This window comes from Saccostrea cucullata, unplaced genomic scaffold (assembly GCF_032062105.1).
Source record: "Saccostrea cucullata isolate Sc308-1 unplaced genomic scaffold, CSIRO_AGI_Scuc_v1 ctg186, whole genome shotgun sequence".
Classification (NCBI taxonomy): Eukaryota; Metazoa; Mollusca; class Bivalvia; order Ostreida; family Ostreidae; genus Saccostrea; species Saccostrea cuccullata.
This window is the reverse complement of record NW_026926202.1, coordinates 38,206-65,516: the sequence shown is the minus strand read 5'-3', so window position 1 is coordinate 65,516 and position 27,311 is coordinate 38,206. Positions and strand designations below refer to the sequence as shown.

The 27,311-nt window shown below is 33.6% G+C and overlaps 2 protein-coding genes across 2 annotated transcripts in view; one reads left to right on the top strand and one right to left on the bottom strand.

Moving 5' to 3' along the window:
* LOC134271079 (alpha-1,3-mannosyl-glycoprotein 4-beta-N-acetylglucosaminyltransferase B-like) overlaps window positions 1–20,816 on the bottom strand; it is a 32,949-nt gene extending 12,133 nt beyond the window's left edge. The window contains exons 1-8 of the mRNA XM_062753338.1: window positions 20,683–20,816; window positions 11,600–11,748; window positions 10,606–10,771; window positions 9,207–9,379; window positions 5,220–5,353; window positions 4,869–4,918; window positions 2,982–3,095; window positions 2,031–2,106 (exon numbers count right to left, since the gene is read on the bottom strand). Of these exons, the coding sequence (XP_062609322.1) occupies window positions 2,031–2,106; window positions 2,982–3,095; window positions 4,869–4,918; window positions 5,220–5,353; window positions 9,207–9,379; window positions 10,606–10,771; window positions 11,600–11,699 (813 nt within the window). The 5' untranslated portion in view covers window positions 11,700–11,748; window positions 20,683–20,816. The remainder of the gene's footprint in view (window positions 1–2,030; window positions 2,107–2,981; window positions 3,096–4,868; window positions 4,919–5,219; window positions 5,354–9,206; window positions 9,380–10,605; window positions 10,772–11,599; window positions 11,749–20,682) is intronic.
* Window positions 20,817–21,043: 227 nt separating this feature from the next.
* LOC134271078 (ATP-dependent DNA helicase Q5-like) overlaps window positions 21,044–27,311 on the top strand; it is a 30,957-nt gene continuing 24,689 nt past the window's right edge. The window contains exon 1 of the mRNA XM_062753336.1: window positions 21,044–21,162. Coding sequence (XP_062609320.1) covers window positions 21,066–21,162 — 97 coding nt within the window. The 5' untranslated portion in view covers window positions 21,044–21,065. The remainder of the gene's footprint in view (window positions 21,163–27,311) is intronic.

Here is a 27,311-nt window from a genome sequence, read left to right as displayed (position 1 = left end):
ACGAATCAGATTCGTGTAATTTACATGAAAGTATAATATTACAAAATAAAACATCTTTTAAAAACTATGCTATGCCGTTTATCAGTGCTGAATATTTTTCTTATATCCCATTTCTTAAAAAATAATTTAATTCGTCGGACTTCTATAATTACGGCAAAAATATAGAGACGGTTTCTGTGGACGCGGTCTTTTTTTCTACAGATAAACGTGGACGATATAACACTTACAAGTAACAAACAGCAATGAAGATAGAAAAGAAATATTTTATTATGTCAATGTTTTAATAATCTACTTTCAATTATTTTTTAAATAAAATTCAAACATATTGGAGTTTTCTAATCCGCGTGTATACTATGCGGGTACATGAAAGCGTTTGACGCGTGACCAGGTAATTGTTTTCAAAACATGCAAACTCAGATTATCAGGAAGCACAGGTAGCTGAGCTGTCAATCAAATCAGAAGCTATTGTTTTTTTAATGATTGACAGGCGGTAAATTATTGATCTTCAATCAGGTAGATTTTGGGGGCGTTAACATAAAATTGGGTGTTTAAGTACTGTCCCACTACTAGAGAGTGTAGATCTGCCTAAACCCTTCCCACTCTCTACAAACAATGACAAATAAGGCATGTACAGGGCCAGGGTATCTTATGATATAAATAATACAATACTTTTCCTCTGCCATGGAAATCATACAGTTTGCTTGATATTGTGCTCACTTTAATTCTAACTTCCTTTGTTAATTTGAGATAACCTTTTCAAATTTTAACTCCCTTCCCCGCAGTCACGCATTTTAACGCATATACCATTTCCTATTTCTAAGGCAAAATCATGCATATACCGTTTCCCTGCAATCACGCATTTCATGCACTTTAAAAAGTTCATTTAATCTTCAATTTATTGCCAAATTCCATCTATTTTATACTTGCTTAAATCAAAGAAAAGTTGTTTTCTTATTAAAATATTATGTCATAATATTATTTACCCTAAATTAGAAAAACTTGTACCATATTGTGGCCATATAGTGCTTGCGTGGAAACGGTAAAGTCATATTTTTATGACGTGACATTAAGTGTATGTTGCGTCACAGTTCAGTAAGTTGTAAAGAGTTAAATGTGTACATTTATGATTACTTGTGCTTGAAGTCTGTAAGGCGTTCCACTAGTTCTTAATACCAATGCCACAATGTTATCATTTTGTTATGATAAATTATTAATAAGTAGTTACATGATGATCTCGCTGACAAAGATAATTATTGGATGAGAAGAAGAGGTCCCACATGAGAGAGTTCTAATATTTTCTTTATCCTGATTTTTATCTTTAACTGGACACTTTATGAATTTCTGAACTTTATACACTGCATGTATATACAATAAGTGATTTTGCAATTTAAATTTCATTACATTTGTCCAAATTCAAATACATTTTCATATTCTGAATTTTAATTCATGAATCTTCTAGGTGTTAACTTACTGACTGAAATGGTAAAACATGTGATAAATGTTTATAATTCATATTAAAGAAAATAACTCAATTAGAAAAAGAATAAGAAAAGAAAAAGTAAACAAAAAAATGTGTGGCACATTTACCAAAACTCTTTAATCTGAAACATTAATAAACATTCCCAAAAATAGCTAGAGGTATTCAAACAAAATGCAAATACATTCATTCACATAATCATTCCAGTGTTATAGCATGTTAACACTATGAACAATGACAACATGCACAAAATTCATCTCTAATAGCTTCCTTGTCAGGGCTGTATATTCTGAATTTATAATGGTTCCTTAGTCTTTATTGGCAAGAGCTTAAATTAAGTTAATTCATCATTACAGTAATATAAAATCAAAGATAGAGACCACAACAGTTGTTAAAATTCTGAATAGTTTTCATGCTTTAATTCAAAAAAAAAAAATCGTTTGAGATTTTTTCTATCAGTAAATGTGAAATAATTGTGAAACGGAATAAAGAAAGAGATTTGTAGGTATAAAATTCTCCAGTAGAATAATAAACTCTTGGTCTGTATGTTTACCTGTACATAATAAATGGCTTTACTCCTTGCGTACATCATAAGGAAGGAAAAGTCCAGGTTCTGCTTAGTCCGCCATCTGTTACAATAGAGAGAAAAGTTAACAACATAAACAAGAGAGAAAAGTTAAAGTAATACATGCTATATGAATGCCAAATTTTGTGTGATCAGAAACAAAATGATTAATGATTTGAAACACATAAAGTGCAATGAGAAAATTTTTTTACTATAGACGTTGTTTTAATAACAAAACAATTAAGCAATATCTGAAAATTAATAATTCAGTCTTTTCATGAATATTGACGAAGGAAGTGCATAAACAGTAAGCCTATATATAGACACGCATGTCCACCGGAAATCACAGACAACGAGGTATGTTGCATTATGGCAACAATTATTAATAAAAGGTTAATATGCATCATATTTGAGTAGATGGTTGATACTGATTACATTAAAATATATGTATCATTAAGAGTAAGACATTTGCCATCCACATCAAAAGTGAGTAGTATCTCAAACGGCCTACCTTGTTTTCTTCAAGCCATGTTTGTTTATCAATCTAAAAGTAGCGACGGCGTCACATGATGGATTTATTTAAAAATAGCCATTTCTCTCCTAGCAGGGTTATAAATAATTATAATTTGATAACTTTATAATGCGTTTAATTTTAGTCATGTAATTTACAGTATTTTCGTAAATTTTATTGATAAACAAAATAATTAAATTTCCAATCTTATTTAAACTGGCGCAAGTTATAGCATGTATACTTTTAACATAAAAAGAAGTCTCTTCACCCTTGTTATCACCCTTGATATCTAAAAGCCTTCATATTTAATTTATCATAATAAACATGTCCCACAGATTTTATAGTACAAGATTTTATGCTACCAGTGCATTGTACAGAGGATAGGTTTGAACTTCAATAGATTTTGCTGATTCTTTCTGACTACTTACCTGACCCTTTCCTTGGTATCCCCGTACGTTTGTTTGATATTGTTAAAGTCAGGGTAAAACTCAGCAGGGGGAGCTATCACTTCTAGCAGACCACTCTGTAGCTCCTCTGGAAATCTACAATATATCGTACAAAATAAGTCACACAATTAAGTTTTTAATTATGATAATGAATAAAAAAGAATAAGATAAATATATATGCACTTGGTAGGTGTTCCTAATTTGCGAGTTTCGAGATTGTAACTCTCCTACGATAGAGGCACAAAAAGTATCCATTTCAGCATGGAGGTGGGACAGGTTGTTTCTGTATACAAACGTGCATAAATAAAAGAACGATATTTATGGTTCTTAAAATTTATTAAATGTTATCGAAAGATTATAATGTTAAGCAGTGATGCATTTGATGATTTTATCAAGCTCAATTATGTATATTTACAAATCAACTTTCAATTATAGGGTACTTGAAAACGAAAGAAACACCGTAGTCCTTATAAAAAATAACCCATTTTCTTGATTGTACAAACATTTTCTAAATAGTTAAAGGGTTTTTTGAAGTTATAATAAGGAAAAGAATCAATGTTTCATTTAGATTGCCGATGTGCACCGTATTTATTAGAGGTCCATATCTCTTCCCTCGTATGAAAAGTCTCACATCCACTGATATTTTCTTTTTTGTTACTTTTTTTTTTTTGCTTTTAAAAATGATGTCTTTACATTAATTCGGTTATTCACAAGTTGTAGTGTACATCCTGACAATCATGTAGTTTTGATAAACCAGTATATCGATGACACAATGTATCCAATATATAAATATCTGCCCCACCTGTCTGTTTACGCGGCAACGAAACTCCCCTCCTCAACGAAAGAGCGCACCAAGGAAGATAATCTTGAAACTTGCGTATTGAGGATGGCAATACTTCTAATTTACTTTGGGACACTTAAATTGACACAAAGGACAGATCTAATCTCTCTTCAAAGTTTAAGTTTGTCTAGTCAATGAAATGAAAAATGACAAAATGTTCTCAGAGAATTTAATTTGTTCTAAGAAGTTTGGCCTTCTGCAAAATGAAATGTCCAGTACATATAAGTATACACTGCCTTACAGAAACAGGAAGAATAGATAATGATTCTAGCTTCTTCTTCTGCCATTTTCAAAAAAGCAGAGCTGCCAACATTCTGAAATGACAAATAGTAAGGCGAGGTCTACGGACCACCTAGGCCCTCTGCCGCTGATGTTGTTTTGTAAATGAACATGCAATTTGAGGCATGTTTCTATTCTGTTTACTTTAAAACATTGACATGAATGTGATTGGCCTTCAAAAACCGAAACGATGTTACAAGCAAGCATTGTAAGAATAATGAACATATTATAATAGTAGAAACTATATAGACTGCCAGCTATGAAAATACGGGTATTATAGACTTTGATTGAAAAAAAAACTGCAATCGGAAGAATATAGAGACAAATCGTAAGGCGTATTTTAGACGCTGATTTCGTACGCCTTACGCCAAAATCGTAAGGGTTGGCAGCTCTGAAAAAGTCACATTCAGTCAATTCAGAATCATAGATGGGGGCTTGGCATTAAAGATTAGTTTAGTTTTAGTTAGTTTGTTAGTTAGCTCTTGGAGCATGGTTTTATTCCACATTTTTCAAATTATGTAATGTTTCATACTCTACATGTGTGTTCAACTATTAAATAAAACCATGGATTCATTTCACCCAAGCCTGTCTTACATGTTTTTATTTCTTATGCATCAGCTGGGCTAGTTCTTATTTACATAAAAAAGAAATTCATATGATTGCTAAGTTGTTGTCGTAGAGGAAAACTGGCCTATATCCTTGCTAAATTTCTAAATGTTGTCTGAACATAAAAGAGGTTTAAGACTTACTGCTTTTTCAGACTTTCAGCCACATCTTTGACATACTGAGGATCATTAGGCTGTAAACATAGAAAAATTCAGCAAAATTGGTGAAATAAGTGGGGGTATCATTTATAAACACAGAATACTGAACACCTATAATACCAAGATATAAATCTATAGTAATAATATACCAACAAAACATTAATAGAAATTCTTCTCCTTATTTTAAATCTGGGAATTTTTTTTTTTTTGAATCATGAACATTACAAAAAATTTAAAACTATTGTTTTAATTTGAAATCAATCTTTTATCTCCTGCTGTAAGTTTTCTTTAATCTCAATGAGGAAGTGTTTTATCAGTTGACAGAGATAACAAGACCTCGGCCACGAAGACTATGATCAGACACTCCTTGCGTTCCTCAGCTGACATGCCCTGAACCAGTGATTTAACAGTCTGTTGTAGGTAACTACTCTTATCACGACGAATCGTGGGAATTCCAATCACAATAGATACTGTAACATAACATTCAAATTTCAAGAACATACTTATAAACAAATCAAATTGACAATTCTTTTATTCAACTGCTTTTAATCATACACAACATTGATATGAATGATTTCCAGTCTTCCTTGTTTGTAGGAGCCAATTTTTCAATTACAGTGTAGTACATACATATTCATTTAATGAAAAGGATATAGTGACTTGATCTTTTTAATTAATTATCATACAATTTATAAAGATGTTGTTGGTTGTGTTTTCTGAAGTATCCAAGGTCTGTAATTGTTTCCCAACAAGTTTGCCTTAAGGTCATATGCAACGTAGTTTTTACTTTACTGGGTTCTTCCCTGGAGTTGAAGAGTTCCACTAAATGAAGGACCTGTGTGCAATACTTTTAATGTCTATATATGGATTTGTACACCTCTTCTCAAACAAATTTTGATGAAAAAAAATCTGGAAATTATGTTTTGTAATTTCTGTACATTTTTCTTTGAATAATGCAAAAAATTTCTAATTTTTTGTCTAAGAACATGTAATGGTATTATAAGTTTAAATTTAGAATATCTTGGAAAAATTATCAGTAGGTAAGGTACCTTGCGTATGTCCTTAATTGTCCACACTAGATTCGCAATACATGTAGCTGTATGTAACTATACATTGTGTGATTTTCATTTATAGATACAGGATTGTTCAACACGTAGTGGCTAACCTAGCAGATAGGTGATGGGCACCCGTAGATATCTATCTCTATTAAACGGACCCTAGCCTAGCAGTTAAATGTTAAATTTGGGATAAAAATGTATCAGTATTAACTTATTGATGGAACCAAAAAATGTTTACTTTAATCAAACAAAAAATATATATATATATATTCACATTTAATTCACTAAAATGTACAAAATTATTCCATATTTTATTACAAGGAGGCCATCTTGGATTTGGAATTTAGCATAAAATATTTATGATAGCTCACCCTACATAGCAGCTAAGCTAGCTCTCCATTCAAGAGAGTAACTTTATATAGCAGCTAAGCTAGCTCTCCATTCAAGAGAGTAACTTTATATAGCAGCTACGCTGTTGAACACACTCCTAAACATTTCTATAATGGTTAACCCATACATATTTTGTTTTGCTACCAAACTTCACTAAAATTGTTAACATCACAAAGCAAATGATTAAGTTTTACTATCAAAAAATATCTCTTATATTAAATGCAAAATGAGGAAAAGTGCAGTCAAGGTCATAGAGAAGTTCAAGGCATGAAAAGTTCTTACCAGTATGTATTAGTGTGAGAGTTTGGACAGTTACTTACTACCCGGTAGTTACTTTTAAATTACAACTATAGGGAGTCACAGAAAAATTATGCCAATGTGATAGTTGAATACTTTTAATCAATATTGATTAGTCTAAGAATTTCAAATACCGTATATCCGTGGGGGGGGGGGGGGGGGGGGGGGGGTTTTTATCTATTTTTCACTTTTTCTGCGATCATTTTTAACTCGCACAATTTAAAACATGCTGAAATTATGTCAGCTAAAATATGACATAAAATCATTACCATTTTTTTAAAAATCTTTAATCATAAAAAATAACTTAAGCAAAATAAAAACTACAAATCTACCCCTTTTTCGCAAAATTTCCAATACATGAAAAAAAAACGGATATATGGTACATGTACTTTCTTTGAACTTGAGCTGAATGCAAATTAAGAAGGGCAAAGAAACAATCAGAAGGAGAACAGACATAAAAAAAAATAACCACCATATGCCTCAAACATACTTGTGATGGGCTTAATTAAAATCAAGAATTACAGCATTCAGAACAATGGTATTTGTTTCTTAGTTAATAAGTGTACTTGTGTTAAAGTCACCCCAGGATCATGAGTTTTTCAAGTTATGGCCACTTTGGCCCAACCAGGAGCTGATCAGGACTCGGGTGACAACATTTTTATTGGTGAGACTCTACTATCATTATCACATTCCTACAGCTTGTTTCCTGGAAGATGAGGTGTCAAGAGTATAATGGATTTAAAACAAGAGGCCCAGGGGCCACAGCGCTCACCTGAGCACATCAGGCTTGAATTTACTCCCCCCCCCCCACCCCCACCCCTCCAGGCGTTCATCATTTGAACAAACTAGAATCTACACTACCTGAGGATGATTCCATATAAATATCACTAATCCCAGCTTTGAAGTACTTGTAAAGAAGATTTTAAAAGGTTTCCCTATATATCCCTATGTAAAACTTGGGTCGGCCATTTTGGGCCCCACCCTAGCCCCGGGGGTCATGATTTGAACAAATTTAAATCTGCTCTACCTGAGGATGATTCCACATGAGTTTTATCTTTCCTGGCCCAGTGGTTCTGAAGAAGAAGATTTTTAAAGATTTTTCCTATATATTCCTATGTAAAACTTGGGTCGGCCATTTTGGCCCCACCCTAGGCCCGGGGGTCATGATTTGAACAAACTTGAATCTGCACTACCTGAGGATGATTCCACATGAGTTTTATCTTTCCTGGTCCAGTGGTTCTGGAGAAGAAGATTTTTAAAGATTTTTCCTAATATATATTCCTATGTTAAACTTCGGTCGGCCTTTTTGGCCCCACCCTTGCCCCAGGGGTCATGATTTGAACAAACTAGAACCTACACTACCTGAGGATGATTCCACATGAGTTTCAGCTTTCCTGTCCTAGTGGTTCTGGAGAAGAAGATTTTTAAAGATTTTTCCTATACATTCCTATGTAAAACTTGGGTCGGCCATTTTGGCCCCACCCTAGCCCCGGGGGTCATGATTTGAACAAACTGGAATCTGCACTACATGAGGATGATTCCACATGAGTTTCATCTTTCCTGTCCTAGTAGTTCTGGAGAAGAAGATTTTTAAAGATTTTTCCTATATATTTCTATGTAAAACTAGGGTCGGTCATTTTGGCCCCACCCTTGCCCCGATGGTCATGATTTGAACAAACTTGAATCTACACTACCTGAGGATGATTCCACATGAGTTTCATCTTTCCTGGCCCAGTGGTTCTGGAGAAGAAGATTTTTAAAGATTTTTCCTATATATTCCTATGTAAAACACTTAAACTTGGGTCGGCCATTTTGGCCCCACCTTTGCCCCGGGGGTCATGATTTGAACAAACTTAAATCTCCTCTACTTGAGGATGATTCCACATGAGTTTCATCTTTCCTGGCCCAGTGGTTCTGGAGAAGAAGATTTTTAAAGATTTTTCCTATATATTCCTATGTAAAACTTGGGTCGGCCATTTTGGCCCCACCCTTGCCCCGGGGGTCATGATTTGAACAAACTTGAATCTACACTACCTGAGGTTGCTTCCACATGAGTTTCATCTTTCCTGGCCCAGCGGTTCTGGAGAAGAAGATTTTTTAAAAATGCCATTAATTTTTAACAAATTCATGATTATCTCTCCTTGGAAAAGGGCGTGGCCCTTCATTTGAACAAACTTGAATCCCCTTCACCCAAGGATACTTTGTGCCAAGTTTGGTTGAAATTGGCCCAGTGGTTCTTGAGAAGAAGATGAAAATGTGAAAAGTTTACGACGACAACAACGACAACGACAACGACAGACAACGGACAAATTTTGATCAGAAAAGCTCACTTGAGCCTTCGGCTCAGGTGAGCTAAAAACATGTATGACCAACCCTGCCTCGCCCTGGGACCTGTATCTTTAAACCTGAGGGACATGAATATTATAAATTTTGTAGAAGGTTTATATTCATTTCTAATTATAATCGATCAATTTCCCTGCTACTTGTCCATGAATAAGATTTTCAATATATAACCAACTTAAGCCCACTCTGTACTCCTTTGGATACTGTGATCAATAAATGTTTGTTTAATGCTTACCCCCAAATCTGTTTTGTGACAGCTGGAAGCTAGGCCTAAGACTCTGAGGCTTGCCGATGATGTGGGGGAGGTATGTAAACAGACTGGGGAGCTGCAGGGAATTCTCAGAGGAAATGTTGCTCATGTTGCTAAGCTGCAAAGCCAGATCTGACTGAAACATACCCGCAATGGATCTACAAAACAAATGGAACTTCAGCAGAAAATATATGTCAGTCATCAATAATTTATTGTATCAAACTCGATCAATCCATTTGCTCAACCACAGATTCCAACCTTCAGTTTTCACTTAGCAATTACACATGGAACAATTTTGGTAGTTCTATCAGCAGAAAATTATACACATGTATATGTCTTTGTCAAAGACAAATTCATAATGTCAGTCATTTGTTTTGCAACAGATTACCTTCAAAAAGTAAGCCATATTGAAATACATGTGTATATAATTAAAAGCAGAAATCATAGTTGAATATCCACGGATGATCTTGCCTTTTACTCATAACTTTGCAAATTGATTCAATACTACTTAAGTATCAGTCACATTATCCAGCGATGGGGTATACAATGAGAAACCGATGCATTTTTTTTATAAAAATGGCGTGGTTGCCGGACGGACACCTTTAGTAATCAGACGGTGACTGAGGCCATTTGGCAAATCTGTGGGGGTCATCGGTAGAAAATAAGTTGAAGTTAAAAATCAGCTATGTCTTCACCGATGTACCACATCGCTCCTGATCGGCAACCCAACATTAACACATCTCTCAAGGATTGGCCGATGTATGGCTGAGCAATGTCAAGTGTCCATTGAATCTGAGGGGGTTAAGTGGTGGGCAACAGACATCTGTTGATGTTCAACAAAATATTCGCCCATAGTCGACCAACATACGAACGATGTTCACCAATGTATGAGCGATGTAATATACATAGGCCGATTACCCTGGAACTTCATTTTATGATTAGTCATAAATCACTGGGCCTTTGTAAGTCCAGCCGGCAACCATGTCATCTTTATCAAAAAACACATTGGTTGCCCATCATATACCCCATCATGGGATAATGTGTCTGACACTTTAAGGACTGCTAGGCCATTGTGGACCGATGTTGGGGCATTGTTTACACCACAGATTACCACCGGTCTACGGCTACCGGTCGGGCAATGTGACTAAGGCATTATTAAGACCCCACTTTGCGAGCACCCTATAGTGATCAGTCTGTTCTGTTCGTCAGTCCTTCTGCCCGTCTGTCCATCCGAGATCTCTTGTCCAGAGCACATCTCTCTCCTTGGCCCAATCTGGCTCATACTTCACGCACAGAGTGTCTTTGGGTAAAGGGTGTGCAGTGACCTTGAACCATTTTCTAGGTCAAAGGTTAGTTGGCAGTTTGTCATACCATTGTTACTTACTTGTTTGTTTGATTAGTTGCATGGATCACTCCCTTTAAGATTTGAAGAAAATTACTGCGGAGTGTTTTTAAATCTGCCTCCCTCCTCTTGTTTACATGTTCTGCTAATTGTAACCTGTCTTGTATATCTTCCAGTCCACTAGGATCAGTCCTAGGGAATGGTACATCTATCAAAAAATCAAGTTACATCTTTTAACAAGGTATCCTGGGTAAATCCTTGTAAAGGTTCAAACTTACAAAACAAATTATTTAAGTGCATGCATACAACACAAATACACTGACTGGATCCAAAACCATGGCTAACGTGGGTAAACATAAAACACAGACGAGATATTAACACAGGTTACTTATCCAACAGGAATAACTTTTTTCAAAATAAAGAAAAAATTTCCCTCAATACAATTTGTTAAACTCTGTACACACCACTGAGCACGGACTTACAATACTGTGAGTAGGTTTTGCTTTTTCTCAGATTACTTCTCTGAATTTTCTGGATTATAGTTTTAATATTTTTCATTAATACACAACAAAATTGCTACTTTTCTTAAGTATTAAGAATGAATTTAAAATTTGTGAAAGTGCAAGGATGTGTCAATCAAACACATCCAGAAAAAGGCAGAAATTCAAAGTTTCAATAACTTTGAGATAAAATATTAAGATTTTTATTATATTTTAGTATGAAATGCTATAGCAAGATAAATCTCATGAAATTATACAGAAATTTTGAGAAACTATTAACTTCAAACCTGTGCCCAAGCATCTTTAACCCACACATTCTACATATTGTGAATGAATTGGCTACAGTTACTTCTTTTTTTCATAGATAGATAATATTGTTCAAAATTTAACAATTGATGCATGCTGTCTGCTGAAAACACTTAAACAGATAGCAATACAACGTACTGTACTGTATGTTACCTTATAGTGACTCTGTTGACCTTAACATAGATGTAAACCCCACATACAGTATAAAAGAGATACATTGAGAGACTTACTTTGTTTAGTTACAAGTGAGATCCAAAACACAGGAATGATGCAGACACACAGGATCAAGAACAGGACATTCTTGGGCTTTGCTCTCATTGGAATCCTCATCCACTTAATTATGTGTTACATGGCACTAAGACTGACTCATACTTCTGACCTGCAGTGATCAAATAAAAATATTTACCAAAAATATAATTCAAGTCACACTCATCATGCTTAGATATGGATTTTTGCCAATTGAACCAGGAAGTCTTTGACAAGTTGTTGGTCTACTGGTTTGTACTTATAACAGAGGAAGAGAAAGTGGCAGTTGGACCTGAAGTGAGGCAGGTGGAGATAGGGAAATGTGGTCAATCTCATGCAATGATGAAACATGAAGGATACAGCAATAAATCACTGAAATAATTCAAGGGACCTAATACATAATTCTAAAATTTTTGAATTTTATATTTTCCTATTCTTTACATTTAATTAATGTCATTCTGTTTAACAACAAAATGGATTTATTTATCTGTCATATATGCATGTTTACCATGCAACTCTTATCATAGAATTTATAAAATCTTATTTAGATGTCAGCTTTGAAGTATAAATGTGACAGCTAGTCTGAGAAAAGAGATTAAACTTTCAGAAAATTTTAATACCAATATACTGTATAAGTTAGCATGAATATATCCCTGAAGAAATAATTCAGTATACTTTAGTGAAGATATCTGTACAAGAATGCTACAGACACCGGCTCTAACACTCAACCACCTTATTGCATGTACAATTCAAAGTCAATTTATATCATTTTAAAAAGATGTTAGAATAATTGAAACATTTTAAATAATATTTTCTGTACATAAAAAATGCAGTTATGCAAAACTATCTTTTTATAATTTACACATTCAATATGTAGGTTAAAGTTTAGTATCTGTAGAGACATAGAATGTCAGACTTTTATGTAATAGAAATGACCTGTGTTTCTGTATTGAGATCACAGCTAAGATACATGTATCCTTCTTAAACCTTATCTAAATGAAAGAAAGTATCAGGCTCAGCATTTTTGAAACTTACCAGATTCACAAAAGCACATGTACTTATATAAAGACTCCAAAACAGTTGTGTGCGGTAAGAAAAGGTATACAATTTCACTTTATCTAAAGTACCAGTATACAGATAAAGGTTATATTAAGTTACACAGAGACTGGGGTTTATCATACATAGCTAGAGCATATAATTATCTACTTAAAATGGTATTTATGATGATTAAATTAAACTGACATTTCATAAAAAGTTCATCAGCATTTATAAATGGTGTTTAGACTAGCATGGCACTAGCTCTTTAAAGGACACGACACATGCAATCATATGTTTATTTTAACAAAAGTTTGCCCAAAATGAAAGAACTATAGGCTCATAGGCCACAATGCTTACCTGTGTCAACTCGGTAGCATGTTATGAGCTAACTACGACACTGTGTTCCAACATAATAGAATGTTGAGCATCGATTTAAAATCTGTACATGCATGACGTGTAAATATTGTTAATTTCATTGTGAACTAGTGCTAATTGTAACGGGGACCGTTACAGATGTTCCCAAAACGCTCCCCAACTCCCTTTTGGTGCCATATTCCCTGTAAGCTTCATTAAATAAGACAAACTCGATGCATTTAAGACTTTAATAACGTTTACACAGAAGTGTACAAAGTTCATTCAAATTTTGCGTGCGCATGTGAATGCATGTGCGTAATGACCATATCATCTTGTCTACACAATCTATATATTTTTAAATACTAAATATTAAAGCATTTAATCCAAAAGTATTAAAAAGATACACTCGTTGAAGTGTTTTTTGATTTTGCTCATTTCACGTGCACGCACGTGCATACATGAGCACGGTGACCATATCTTCTTGTAGATGACCGTTACATCTATCTATGTTCTAAATCCCACCCCGTTTGGTTGAAAACCAAGGGAGTTATAGCTGTTTAAAGTTTCAGCCAATCAGATTGCAGCGCACGTACATGCACGTGTATGCATGTGCATTGTGACCATATTTTCTTGTAGTAGTCCAGTATATCTATCTATGTTCCAAATTCCATCCTGTTTGGTTGAAAATCGAGGGAGGTATAGCTATTTTAAGTTTTAACCAATCAGATTGCAGCGCACGTGCATGCACGTGTTTCATGATAATTGTTATATATCTTGTTGTAGGATATACTTATGCATGGCTATTTTCAAAATTTCAAAGGATTTTGTCAAAAAATAAGAAAGATATAGAGACTTTAGTTTCAGCCAATCAGAGCAAAGCGCACGTGCATGCGCGTGAGATCTTGCTATTTTGACCATGTCATATTGTCTATGCTTCTAATATATCCTTATATTATAAGTTTCAAAGCATTTCATCAAAAATTTTAAAAGTTAAGCCTATATCAACTAGAAAACTGACCAGTCAGCAAGGGCCCCGCCATGGGGAAGAATTAAAAGGGTGCAGCTTACAGAATGATTAATAAATGTACAAAGAAAAAGCAACAGCAACTGTATTCTTAAAATTTCAAGATAATTCCTGAATATTCAAAAACCTGAAAATAATATCCTTGTATTTACATTAGGCAGTAAAGAACAACTTAACATTGAATGTATTTTCAAACAATTATGAATCTTGTGTTATATAAAATGCCAGCCTTCAATGAATGCAAATATCATGAAGGCTTGACCTTAACTTCAAACAAACAGCAGTTGCAGACAAAGGTTTTCATTAATCTTAAGTGACAGATAAAGAAAAGCCTACTAAATTTTCTGCAGCAGGCTAGATAATCCCAAGGGATTAATTGTACCTCTCTCATCATTTTCTTCTAAATTTACAATAAGAACTTTTTCAGTATTAATGATAGAATGGGGTTTTTATACAACTACATTAAAATTTAAAATATTCTTAAATTAATATATTTAAAAAAAAAAGTGAAAAAAGTGAGAAAAAAAAGTACCCTGGTAAATAAAAAAATCTTCTTTAATCAATTTTTTTTTTTTTTTTTAGAATTCAATGAAATCATAACTATCAAACAAAAATAAATAAAAAATTATATTTAAATCGATCCACATTTCAGAGTGTTCATAGCATTCCAAATTGATTTAACTTCAAAACAAACTTCATTTGCAGACAGAGGTGGTAATTAATCTCAATGTGACAGATAAAGATAATGCTCTGGATTTTCTTCAGGAGGAAAGCTAATTAATCCCATGGGGCTCCTAGAAGCATTCAGTTTACTGAATGGGAACAACTTCAGCAGTTATCTCTCTTTGCCAATGCATTCTTATATAAAGTTAAGGAATCTACCCCACCACCCCAGCTCCAAACCAAGGGACATAGAGAACCAAACTTAGCATCAAAATATGTATTTTTGCCTACTGAACTACTGCACCAAATTTGATCTTAATTGGGCAACCATAAAAAAAGTTGCAAGTTCATTCTTATGCATAGTTAAGGAATCTACCCCACCACCCCAGCTCCAAACCAGAAGACATAGAGAATTAAATTTAGCATCAAAATATGTATTTCTGCCTATTGAACTACCATACCAAATTTAAACTTGATTGGGCAACCATAAAAAAAGTTATTAGAAAAAAACAGAAAATTTGTGGACGGAAGAGTGACAGACGGACAGACAGACGGACAGACGGACGGACAGACAGAGTGATTACTATAGGGCACCCGCAAATCCTTGCGGGGCCCTAATTAAATCGGTCATTTCACATGTTGCACGTGCACGCTCTTGCAAGCACGTGCGCGCAAAATGACCTTCGTTCCGCAAATCTACATAACATGTCTACTGACCCTAAAAACATTTCACCTTAGTCGGATGTATAGTTTACGAGATCATTCCCGGACAAAAAAGTACCCAGGAAGAAGAAGAAGAAGAAAAATAATAATAACTAGTGCTAATTGTAACGGGGACCGTTACAGATGTTCCCCAAACGCTCCCCAACTCCCTTTTGGTGCCATATTCCCTGTAATCTCTATTGAATAAGAAATACTTTATGGAATTTAGACTTAATCAAGGTCTTCCCAGAAAAATACAAAATATATTTAAAAATAGGCATTCCACGCGTGTTCAATTGCGTAACGACCATATTATCTTGTCTACACTATCTAAAATTTTAATATACTTAATATCAAAGCATTTAATCCGAAAGTATTAAAAAATACACTCATTCGAGTGTATTTTTAATTTTACTCATTTCACGTGCACGCACGTGCAAGCACGTGCATAATGACTACACCTTCTTGTAGAAGTCCCTTATATTTATATATGTTCTAAATCCCATCCTGTTTGGTTGAAAAATAAGGGAGTTATAGCCATTTGAAGTTTCAGCCAATCAGATTGCAGCACACATGCATGCGCGTGATTTCATAATTTTTTATCTTTATCGTATTGAAGGATATCTAAATGAATGACTATATTTTAAAATTCCAAACATTTCGTCAAAAAAACAAAGGGGATATAGCCATATAAATTTTTAGCCAATCAGATTGCAGCACACGTGCATGCGCGTGATTTCATGAATTTTTTTCTATATCATATTGAAGGATATCCTAATGCATGGCTATGTTTTAAATTTCAAAGCATTTTGTCAAAAATCAAAGGAGATATAGCCATTTAAAGTTTCAGCCAATCAGATTGCAGCATGCGCGCATGCGCATGCTTTAATGAAAATTTTTATATATCATGCTGTAGATCTTTATAATATAGGACGATGCTCAAAATTTCAAAAGATTATGACAAGAAACAAGAAAGATATTGAGACTTTAGTTTCAGCCAATCAGAGCGAAGCACACGTGCATGCGCGTGAGATCTTGCTATTTTGACCATGCCATCTTGTCTATACTACTAATGTATCCTTAAATTATGAGTTTCAAAAAAAATTATCGAAAAAAAGAAAAGTTACAGCAATATCCATTATATTGGTCATTTCTCGTGTTGCACGTGCGCGCTCTTGCAAGCTCGTGCGCGCAAAATGACCTTCGTTCGGCAAATTTACATAACATGTCTACTGACCCTAAAAACATTTTACCTTAGTCGGATGTGTAGTTTACAAGATCACTCGTGGACAAAATTTTCCCAGGAAGAAGAAAAATAATAATAACTAGGGCTAATTGTAACGGGAACCGTTACAGATGTTCCCCAAACGCTCCCCAACTCCCTTTTTGTGCCTTAGTCCCTGTAAGCTTCATTAAATAAGACGAACTCTATGCACGTGCATGCATGTGCATGATGACCATACATTTCTGTAGGAGTCCCTTATGTCTATCTCCGTTCTATATTCCATTCTGTTTGGTTGATTACCAAGGAAGTTATGACAATTTAAAGTTTAAGCCAATCAGATTACAGCGCACATGTATGTGCGTGATTTCATGAAAATTATTATTTATCAAATTATAGGATATCCTAATGCATGACTATGTTTTAAATATCAAAGCATTTCGTTAAAAAGCAAAAAAGATATTGAGATTTCTGTTTCAACCAATCAGAGCGAAGTGCACGCGCGTGCATGTGCATGATGACCAGACCTTTTTGTAGGAGTCTATAATGTCTATCTATGCTCTGAATACCATCATGTTTGGTTGAAAATCAAGGAAGTAATAGCCATTTAAAGTTTTAGCCAATCAGATTGCAGCGCACGTGCATGCGCGTGTTTTCGTGAAAATTGTTATATATCATACTGTTGTATATCCTAATGCATGACTATGTTTAAAATTTCAAAGCATTTCGGCAAAAAACAAAAAAGATATTGAGATTTCTGTTTCAGCCAATCTGAGCAAAGCTCACGTGCATGCGCGTGCATGCATATGCATGATAACCATACCTTTTTGTAAGAGTCTATAATGTCCAACTATGCTCTGAATCCCATCATGTTTGGTTGAAAATCAAGGAAGTTATAGCCATTTAAAGTTTTTGCCAATCAGATGGCAACGCACGTGCATGCGCGTGCTTTCGTGAAAATTGTTATATATCATACTGTAGCATATCCTACTGTATGACTTTGTTTAAAATTTCAAAGCATTTCGGCAAAAAACAAGAAAGATATTGAGACTTTTGTTTCAGCCAATCAGAGCACAGCGCACGTGCATGCGCGTGAGTTCGTGCTAATTTGACCATGTCATATTATCTACACTACTAGTATATCCTTATATAATGAGTTTTATAGTATTTCATCAAAAAATGTAAAAGTAACGTCTATATAAAATATATCAGTCATTTCACTCATTGCACGCGCATGCACGTGCATGCGTATGCGCGCAAAATGACCTTCGTTCCGCACACCTACACTACACACCTATTAACCCTAAAAAGGTTTTAACTCAGTTGGGTGAACAGTTTCTGAGAACACTCGCGGACAAAAAAAGTACCGGAGAACAAAGAAGAAAAAAAAGAATAATAATAATAATAACTAGTGCTAATTGTAACGGGGACCGTTACAGATGTTCCCCAAACGCTCCCCAACTCCTTTTTGGTGCCATATTCCCTGTAAGCTTCATTAAATAAGACAAACTCTGTGCACTTTGACTTTAACAACGTTTTCTCAGAAGGATACCAATTATATTCAAATTTTAGCATTGCACCCGTGCGCATGTGAATGCATGTGCGTTATGATCATATCATCTTGTCTACACTATCTACATATTTTAATATACAATATATTAAAGCATTCAGTCCAAAAGTATGAAAAATCACTCTTTCAAGTGTATTTTTCATTTCACTCGTTCCAAATGCACGCACGTGCGTGCACGTGCATGATGACCATACCTTCTTGTAGGAGTCCCTTACATTTATCTATATTCTAAATCCCATCCTGTTTGGTTGAAAATCAAGGGAGTTATAGCCATTTCATGTTTAAGCCAATCAGATTGCAGCACACGTGCATGCGCGTGATTTCATGATTTTTTTTCTATATCATATTGTAGGATGTTCTAATGCATGACAATGTTTAAAATTTCAAAGCATTTCGTCAAAAAGCAAAGTAGATATAGCCATTTAAAGTTTCAGCCAATCAGATTTCAGCACACGGGCATGCGCATGCTTTCATGAAAAATCTTGTATATCATGCTGTAGATCTTCATAATGTAGGTCTATGTTCAAAATTTCAAAGGATTATGACAAGAAACAAGAAGGATATTGAGACTTTAGTTTCAGCCAATCAGAGCGAAGCACACGTGCATGCACGTGCGATCTTGCTATTTTGACCATGTCATCTTGTGCATACTACTAATATATACTTATAAAATGAGTTTCAAAGCATTTCCTCAATAATTTTAATAGTTACGTCTGTATCAATCATATTGGACATTTCTCGTGTTGCACGTGCGAGCTCTTGCAAGCACATGTGCATGCACATGCTTTCATGAAAAATCTTGTATTACAGGCTGTAGATCTCCCTAATGTATGACTATGTTCAAAATTTCAAATGATTTTATCAAAAAACAAAAAAGATATTGAGACTTTAGTTTCAGCCAATCAGAGCGAAGCGCACGTGCATGCGCGTGCGATCTTGCTATTTTGACCATGTCATCTTGTGCATACTACTAATATATCATTACATTATAAGTTTCAAAACATTTCGTCACAAAATAGAGAAGTTACGGTTATATCCATTATATATTGGTCATTTTAAGTTTCGCACGTGCGCGCTCTTGCAAGCACGTGCGCGCAAAATGACCTTGATTCCGCAAATCTACATAACATGCCTACTTACCCTAAAAAGGTTTCACCTAAGTTGGATGTGTAGTTTACAAGATCACTCGCGGACAAAATTTTCCCAGGAAGAAAAATAATAAGAATAATAATAATAAGAAACACAGTAAAAACAATATGTTCCCCAACTTCGTTTGGGGAACATAATAATAATAAGAAACAGAGTAAAAACAATATGTTCCCCAACTTCGTTTGGGGAACATAATAAGAAACAGAGTAAAAACAATATGTTCCCCAACTTCGTTTGGGGAACATAAATATTTGTAAATAGTGTATGTTTCATACTCATACAGAATAGAGGAGGTGAGGGGAAAGTTTAATACATGTCTTTTTTATTTAGGCCATTCTGATTCCAGACCTATTCTTACAATGTATCTCTACCTCTGCATATTTATAAACTGTCAGATGTTCAATCAAGGGTAAGTAAGTTTGACTTATTACATAACACTGAGAACAACCTCCATAAAAATGGAACTATAATCTAAGAATACCAGACTGGATTAGGTGGATGTCTTTCACTGCAATGCACCCCCCCCCACCTTAATATCAAAACAGGTGCAAGTGCCCTGCTGTTTCACTTATTTCAGCAGTAATAAAACAATATTCATAAAATACTGATGATTCTACCACATTTCTTAATAGATTTTTCACGATTTTCGATAAACATGATAAAAGGATTGCAAATGTAAAGGCCACTTAAACTTCACTTTCAAGATAAATACAGCGAAGTTTTGAGCTCAAAAGCGACCATTTTCACCTCAGTCGCCCCCTTAGTAGGTTGGTCCTTGTACAACAATAAACTACGTTCTCGCAGTAACTACAAAAGTTAACAAATTAAAAAAAACCTATAACTATTCATTCATGAAAATTGCATATAAATAGTAGATTAAATGTTCTTTTAACAAAATTACGTTATATATACAGGCTTTGGTTTGGTTGCATATGACATCATGTGACGTACATTAGAGTCTATACATGCATATCTGTAAATGTCCAGGTCTGGTACAATCACTAGATTTAGCTATGTAGCTTGATTTACCTACTTTGCTTTTTTTACCTACCTGAGGTAGCTTTATATTTAGCTACCAAATCAATTCATTTAGAACTATAAAAAAGCATTTTTCTCAGGGTGTGCAGAAAATCTCAATTTGATGCAGTGATCATTTTCAACTTTGAATTCATCTGAAAATAATTAATGAATATCTGATTTTTTAAAAAAACTGTTTTATACAAAAAATATGATGCAAATATTTTTAACACTGTTTAAAGGGGTCAAGTGACTTGTGATGGCAGGCTGGATATTCTGCTTCCTAAAGGAGGGGCTACAGAGAAACAAATCAAATTATTTTTCTTACCAGAGAGTAAACTAAATTAACACTGGAGAAAGTTTTCCAAGCTTGTAGTTTTACAAATATCCAGATAATTGGTGATGTGTTCGCTTCGACTTCAACTTCAGTCAAAAATTTACCATGTCACATAAATGTTTGTAGAAAATATCAAAACCGAAAACTAAAGGAAAGCGGATAAAACGGAATGTGATAATGAATCATAATTCACAAACATTTTCTGAATATATTTCATTATTTTTAAATAATTTTCATTCTTTCATGCTAGAAGATTCTTACTTTCAGACTGATACAACAATAACTCATTCGCCATGAATTTTTAAAAACTTGTTAAAAATCCTGTGTGCAATGTTTACAAGCGCGCAAGTGACACTGATTGATGGATTGCACTGATGGAGGATAAATTGTATGAAGTTTTAAAAAGAGTGTTTAAACACAAAAACTTTAAGTCTGACTTGCAGAAAAAGGCTGTGAAATGTGTGTTTGAAGGTATTTTCTATTTTATTTTGTCTATCAATATTAAGGAGGATCTCTACACCTGTAAAGTATAACTGATTTTTGTTGCATGTATTTGTTTCTAATAATCCATATATGGCAAGAAATTGGTACTGTGTTTTTAGGTGATACTTTTGTACCCTAGGGTACACTTCTATTTATCCTTTACCAATAAGGTTACAATTAGGGTACAGTACAAAACCATTGGAAAATGAAAGTAGAAAATTTCTGAAGGACTGTCAATGTAGCCGGGTTACAATGGGTACAGTGGTTACTTATTAACATAATTAACAGTAATAACACCTTTTCTACTTTTATCCTAAAACTATTTGATTTTAGAATTTAAACAGGGTACGGAGGAAACTATATGCCTACAAAATCACAACAATTGACATTTTCATAACTTAAAGTGTTTGATTCATATTAGCATGATCATGACCTAATGGCTTCAAAGGTCTAATTACAAAAAACAACCACACTCATGTAAGTATTTAAGAGGGTATAAGTCAGCTTCTTACCTTTAATTATGATTATAATAGTCCTGATTCTTGAAGTTATAATTAGCTACACTGATAATTATATTCCAGACTTGAGCATTGCATGACACACCTGATACTGTATACCTATCGCAAATGATTTACCTGTACCCCCACTCTGTCTGACAAACACAAACTCTACTAACAGTACCTGATGGTGTGTACTATACACAAACTGATCAAATCATTGTGATCATGTAGGATTGGGTGATCATTTACTTCCATTTCAGGCCAGACTAATTTAAATTACCATATACACTGTATTTATCTTATCCAATTCAATTTTGATTAGTAAATTAAAGTTATATACTAGTAATTTCTAAACAAGTTTAGCTAAACTTTATTAATATATTTGTAAATAGTACTAGTACTTTGAACAGATCATTTAATACCTTTTTTTAACAAAAGTATATACCATGGGTAGCTAGGTCCCTGCTATCAAGTATCATATGGGCTGGTAGATTTGAGATTTTTACCAGCACAGAGATTTTTTTTTATTTAAGCCCCTCCCATCACCATGAATATAATATATGTCACTTATCTGATAAAAATCTGCATTGCAAAACTCAGATGCTTTAAAATTTGTATTAAGAATTTTTATCCAATTAATTTATTATATTATTTCCTAAATTAACATAGTTCAATACTTTATAAATAAAAGACCATGAACAATGAAATTGAATCAAAAGCTTTTTCAAAATCGATTAAAACCAACAATCCTTGTATATTTTTAGCTTCTGTGTATGCCATTAAATCATAAATAAATCTGGTGTTTTCACCCAAATATCTTCCTTTTAGGAATTAAGTGTGAGTGTCTGAAATCAAAAGATCCAGAGTATATTTTATTCTGTAATTTAGTAGAGTTACGGTCTCCAATTGTTCAAAAATTGTCTGGGTTTATTCCCATTGGGTATACATGAAATTATCCCTAGTCTTTGTGAAATAGGAATTTCTTTTTTTTTGACAATATACAATTTGTAGCTCGCATAATGTATGTAGACTTAAAGATCACTCCAGAAAAATTAAAAAAAAATTCAGTTGTAAATTCAGCTTTACCATATCACTTCCAGGAGATTTATCATTCTTCATATTTTTTAAAACTTGTAAAACTTCATTTTCTTCAATATCTTTTTCTTAATCAAGGAAGTGATTTTATCTAATTTTTGAATTTCAGTTGAGTTAATAATTTCTTCTAAATCAATATCAATCAGTTTATAATCTGTATTAGAATATAAATCTTGATAAAACTTTTTGACTTGATTCAAAATTTCTGATTGATCATATATAAGGTGACATTTTGTTTATTTCTTGGTTTACGGATCCACCGACCTGATTTTTTTTTAAGTCTCCTGAATTGATCGAGTACTTTGGATTAGAGGAAATTATTTTTCTTTTCTTTTTTTTCTTAAATTAAACTAAATTCTAGATCAGGTTCGGCATAGGACATTTATATGTTCTTTCAATGTAGCTCTAAAATATGGCAGTATATACATGAACCCTGGTAAAACATGCATATAAATCTGTGAAAATTTTGATAATCTAAATTTAAGGCTCAGAAGGTATGTAAACATTGGGTTTGGGAAATGTTTTGCAGTGGAATTATAAAGTTGCAAAATCAAGTATGCTAGGAAAAGCCAGTGAAATTTTTAGGTGGCAGCTAGTTTAAATGCATGTAAACAGAGAAAGAAATAGAGAAATAACAGACTTGTAAAAGTTTTTTTTTTCAATAGATGGCACTGTAGCTCTAGGTTTTCCATCCCAATTTTTCCTATTAGAGCTGCAGTCTTGCAGCTATATGTAACGAGCAGGTGAACTTAGGTGTTAGTTTTTAGCTCTACTGGTCAGAGACCAGAAGAGCTTATGCGATAGTAATGCGTCCGTCGTCCGTCCGTCTGTCTGTCTGTCTGTCTGTCTGTCTGTCCGTCTGTCTGTCTGTAAACAATTTTTCAAAATGCTACTCCTCCTACAGTTTTGGTCTGATTTCAGTATAACTTGGCACACAAGTAGACTACACTAAGATACATAATTCTGTGTATCGGTTTTTGATTTCGATGAACGGTGTTGCCGTGGTTACTAAAAATAGAAATTTCTGTGAAATTATTTCAAAATGCTGCTTCTCCTACAGTTTTGGTCTGATTTCAATATAACTTGGCACACAAGTAGACTACACTAAGATACGTAATTCTGTTTATCAGTTTTTGATTTCTATGAACGGTGTTGCCGTGGTTACTAAAAATAGAAATTTCTGTGAAATTCTTTCAAAATGCTACTTCTCCTACAGTTTTGGTCTGATTTCAATATAACTTGGCACACAAGTAGACTACACTAAGATACATAATTCTGTGTATCAGTTTTTGATTTCGACGAACGGTGTTGCCGTGGTTACTAAAAATAGAAATTTCTGTGAAATTCTTTCAAAATGCTACTTCTCCTACAGTTTTGGTCTGATTTCAATATATCTTGGCACACAAGTAGACTACACTAAGAAGCATAATTCTGTGTAACGGTTTTTGATTTTGATGAACGGTGTTGCTGTTGTTACTAAAAATAGAAATTTCTGTAAAATTCTTTCAAAATGCCACTCCTCCTACAGTTTTGGTCTGATTTCAATATAACTTGGCACATAAGTAGACTACACTAAGGTTCATAATTCTGTATATCAGTTTTTGATTTTGATGAATGGTGTTGCTGTTGTTACTAAAAATAGAAATTTCTGTGAAATTCTTTCAAAATGCTACATTTCCTAAAGTTTTGGTCTGATTTCAATATAACTTGGCAAACAAGTAGACTACACTAAGATACATAATTCTGTATATCAGTTTTTCACTTCAATGAATGGTGTTGCCATGGTTACTAAAAATAGAAATTTCTGTTAAATACTCTTAAAATGCTACTCCAAATACAGTTTTAGTCTGATTATAATATAATGTGGCATGCAAGTAGACTACACTAAGAACATAAAGAGACTTAATCAAGGATCATTATTCCATTTATTGCTGTTGAAAAGTTTCAATTTCCAACTGCGTAAGTACTTTTCTCTTCCTCTGCTATAAGTACAAACCAGTAGAGCTTCAGTCTCGACAGAGACTTCTGGTTATATATGGCATGCATTTTATTCTTCTGCCAATTTACATAGGTATCATAAAAAGAAGAGAATATGATTATAAAGTAGAAAATAGAAGGAAAGAAGAGAAATTTACAAGTATTTTGAATTTAAAAGCATATGCCTCTGGCCTAGCTGCCGCCTCTGATTTGTTAATTATTTTTATACAAGTAGTCTTAGGTCATGATTACATGTATATCATGTGATCATAATAAATACTGCATAATTTTTGGTAAACAGAAATTTTGACAATAAATATTAATTTAATTAAAAAGAAAAAATTAAAGTTAACAAATAAGATTACTTTTATAAATAAAGTTCATCTACTTTTTGGGGATTACTTTAGGATATGAGCTAATTTTATATTTAAAGCAAATGATGACATATAGAGGCAGTTGTGCAAAAAAGAAAATTAATGAAATATGTTGTGGAGGGGTGGGGGTCAACTGAAATGCTGTTGTATGTGTACTGTATAAATCAGATCTAAGGTAGAATCTGAGGAAGATCAGGTGATAATCCACCTGGTATACACATACCTATGAAGTCGCATGTTTATTGTTCTCCTGGCCAGGTGTCAAACTGTAAAACCTTCCAATTCGCATAGAATATACAAGAAATATACAGTTCTTTTGTCATGTCCAGGAAAGGTGTGAAAAGTAGAAGGGGTCTTTCAATTTGCAATGAGGTAAACTTGTTTGGAGGAGATAGGGTTCACAATTACTTTGAACCAGATTTTGGTCTACATTGCATGTACATATTTTTCACAATCCCCCCCCCCCCCTTGGAATAAAGGTTTTGAATAAGAAAATAGAAAAAAATATATTGATTCATTTGTTAAATTTATAAAGTATGTGACCCCCTTCCTTACTACAGCATGTAACACTGGCACTTTATGTTTTAAGCCTATTTTTCATAAATAAAAAATCCACTATGTATTATACAAAGTAACTGGAATATTTGTATAAAAATTAATAAGTTTAAAACATCAAGCACCTATGGCATGTAAGTAACATTTTATTACAATTAAGTTTTACAAAAAAATATATTCATATAAAATGGTGTGGCATTCTTCCTTAAGCCAGAACATGTTAAAAAAAAAAAAAAAAAAAAAAAAGAGCGAGCGATGTTCATGTGATACGCATATCAGTATTGTACATAATTATATGTCCACCAATAATGATAGTTTACAAACATAAGAATTAAATTTAAGTTATTAATAACACAAAAAAAAAAGTGGAAAAAATATCCAATTTTTTTAAGACTATGAAAACTTAATTAAATTTTGGTGGGATTTGATGGGTTTATATTGTTAGAACTTTATACAATATTAGATATAAATTTATATCAGTGACTCCATGTCTCCTTCTCCACTTTTTTCTTTGCGACAGGAAACAAGAACTTATAAATATAGCCAAACAAAACATAGAGAGAAAGAGAGGAAAATTATTTTTTTATTAAGATATTCAATCAACCTCAGATAAGATTATGTTTTAGAATTTAAATGTTTTAGCTAGGTTTCATAATACTGAGAAAGAAATGAATAAAAACTACTAAAAAACTAGAGGTACTGTGAGCAATGAGCTCACTAAATGATACCCCCCCCCATATGAATAAAATGGCTGTGTCCATGTTTTCCTCTGGAAAATCCAAAATATGTGTCAGATCAAAAAGTAAAATAGGAGGTGCACAATGGCAATATGTAATAAAGATTCTGAGAAAGTTTCACTAAATTTCCTTCAGTGGTATGAGAGGAGTTAAAAAGGATAAGAGATGAGTACCCCAAAGCGTAACAGACGGATGGGACTGAAATACCGATTTACTATACTATTTTCAAGCGGGGGGTATAATAAACAAAATTCCCATATTGGATTGGTGCAAACCTAAATTTACAATCCCCACTGTATTTCTACTATAATTGTTCAGGCACTGTGTGCATGCTTTTGAAATCATGATGAAAATGCCAGGGGCCTGTTTCACAAAGCCTACTTAGGACTAAGTTATATCTTAGGAAGGAACTTTTTCCTATGTCATTACTTATCTGTTTCACTAACCTTGTCTTATCTTAAGATATTCCTAAGTTATGTCGTAACTTTAGGAAAGGTAAATCGATGACTTAGGAAGAAACTAAATATTGCGACTGCATATACAAAATTTCTTATGGAAAGAGAGAATGTGTTTGGGGAGAGAAAATTCAATGAACTACTAGTAAGGATGTGTCAATCAAACCTGCCAAAAAATTTGAAATTTTAATATCTTTTAAATGAAATAAGATTTTTAATTAATTTTTGTGTGAAATGCTATTAAAATATATAAGTCATAATATTATAGAGAAAATAATAACTTCATATCTGTGTCTAAGTACCTTTAAATAGAATTTGAAAAATGATATTTTAGATAAATGGAAACACTTGTTAGTGTTATTTATATAGATGCGTGGTTGCATCTAATTTCCTCTAGGACGTTATTATTGAGGGGACACAAACAAAACATTATTATTAAGCCCC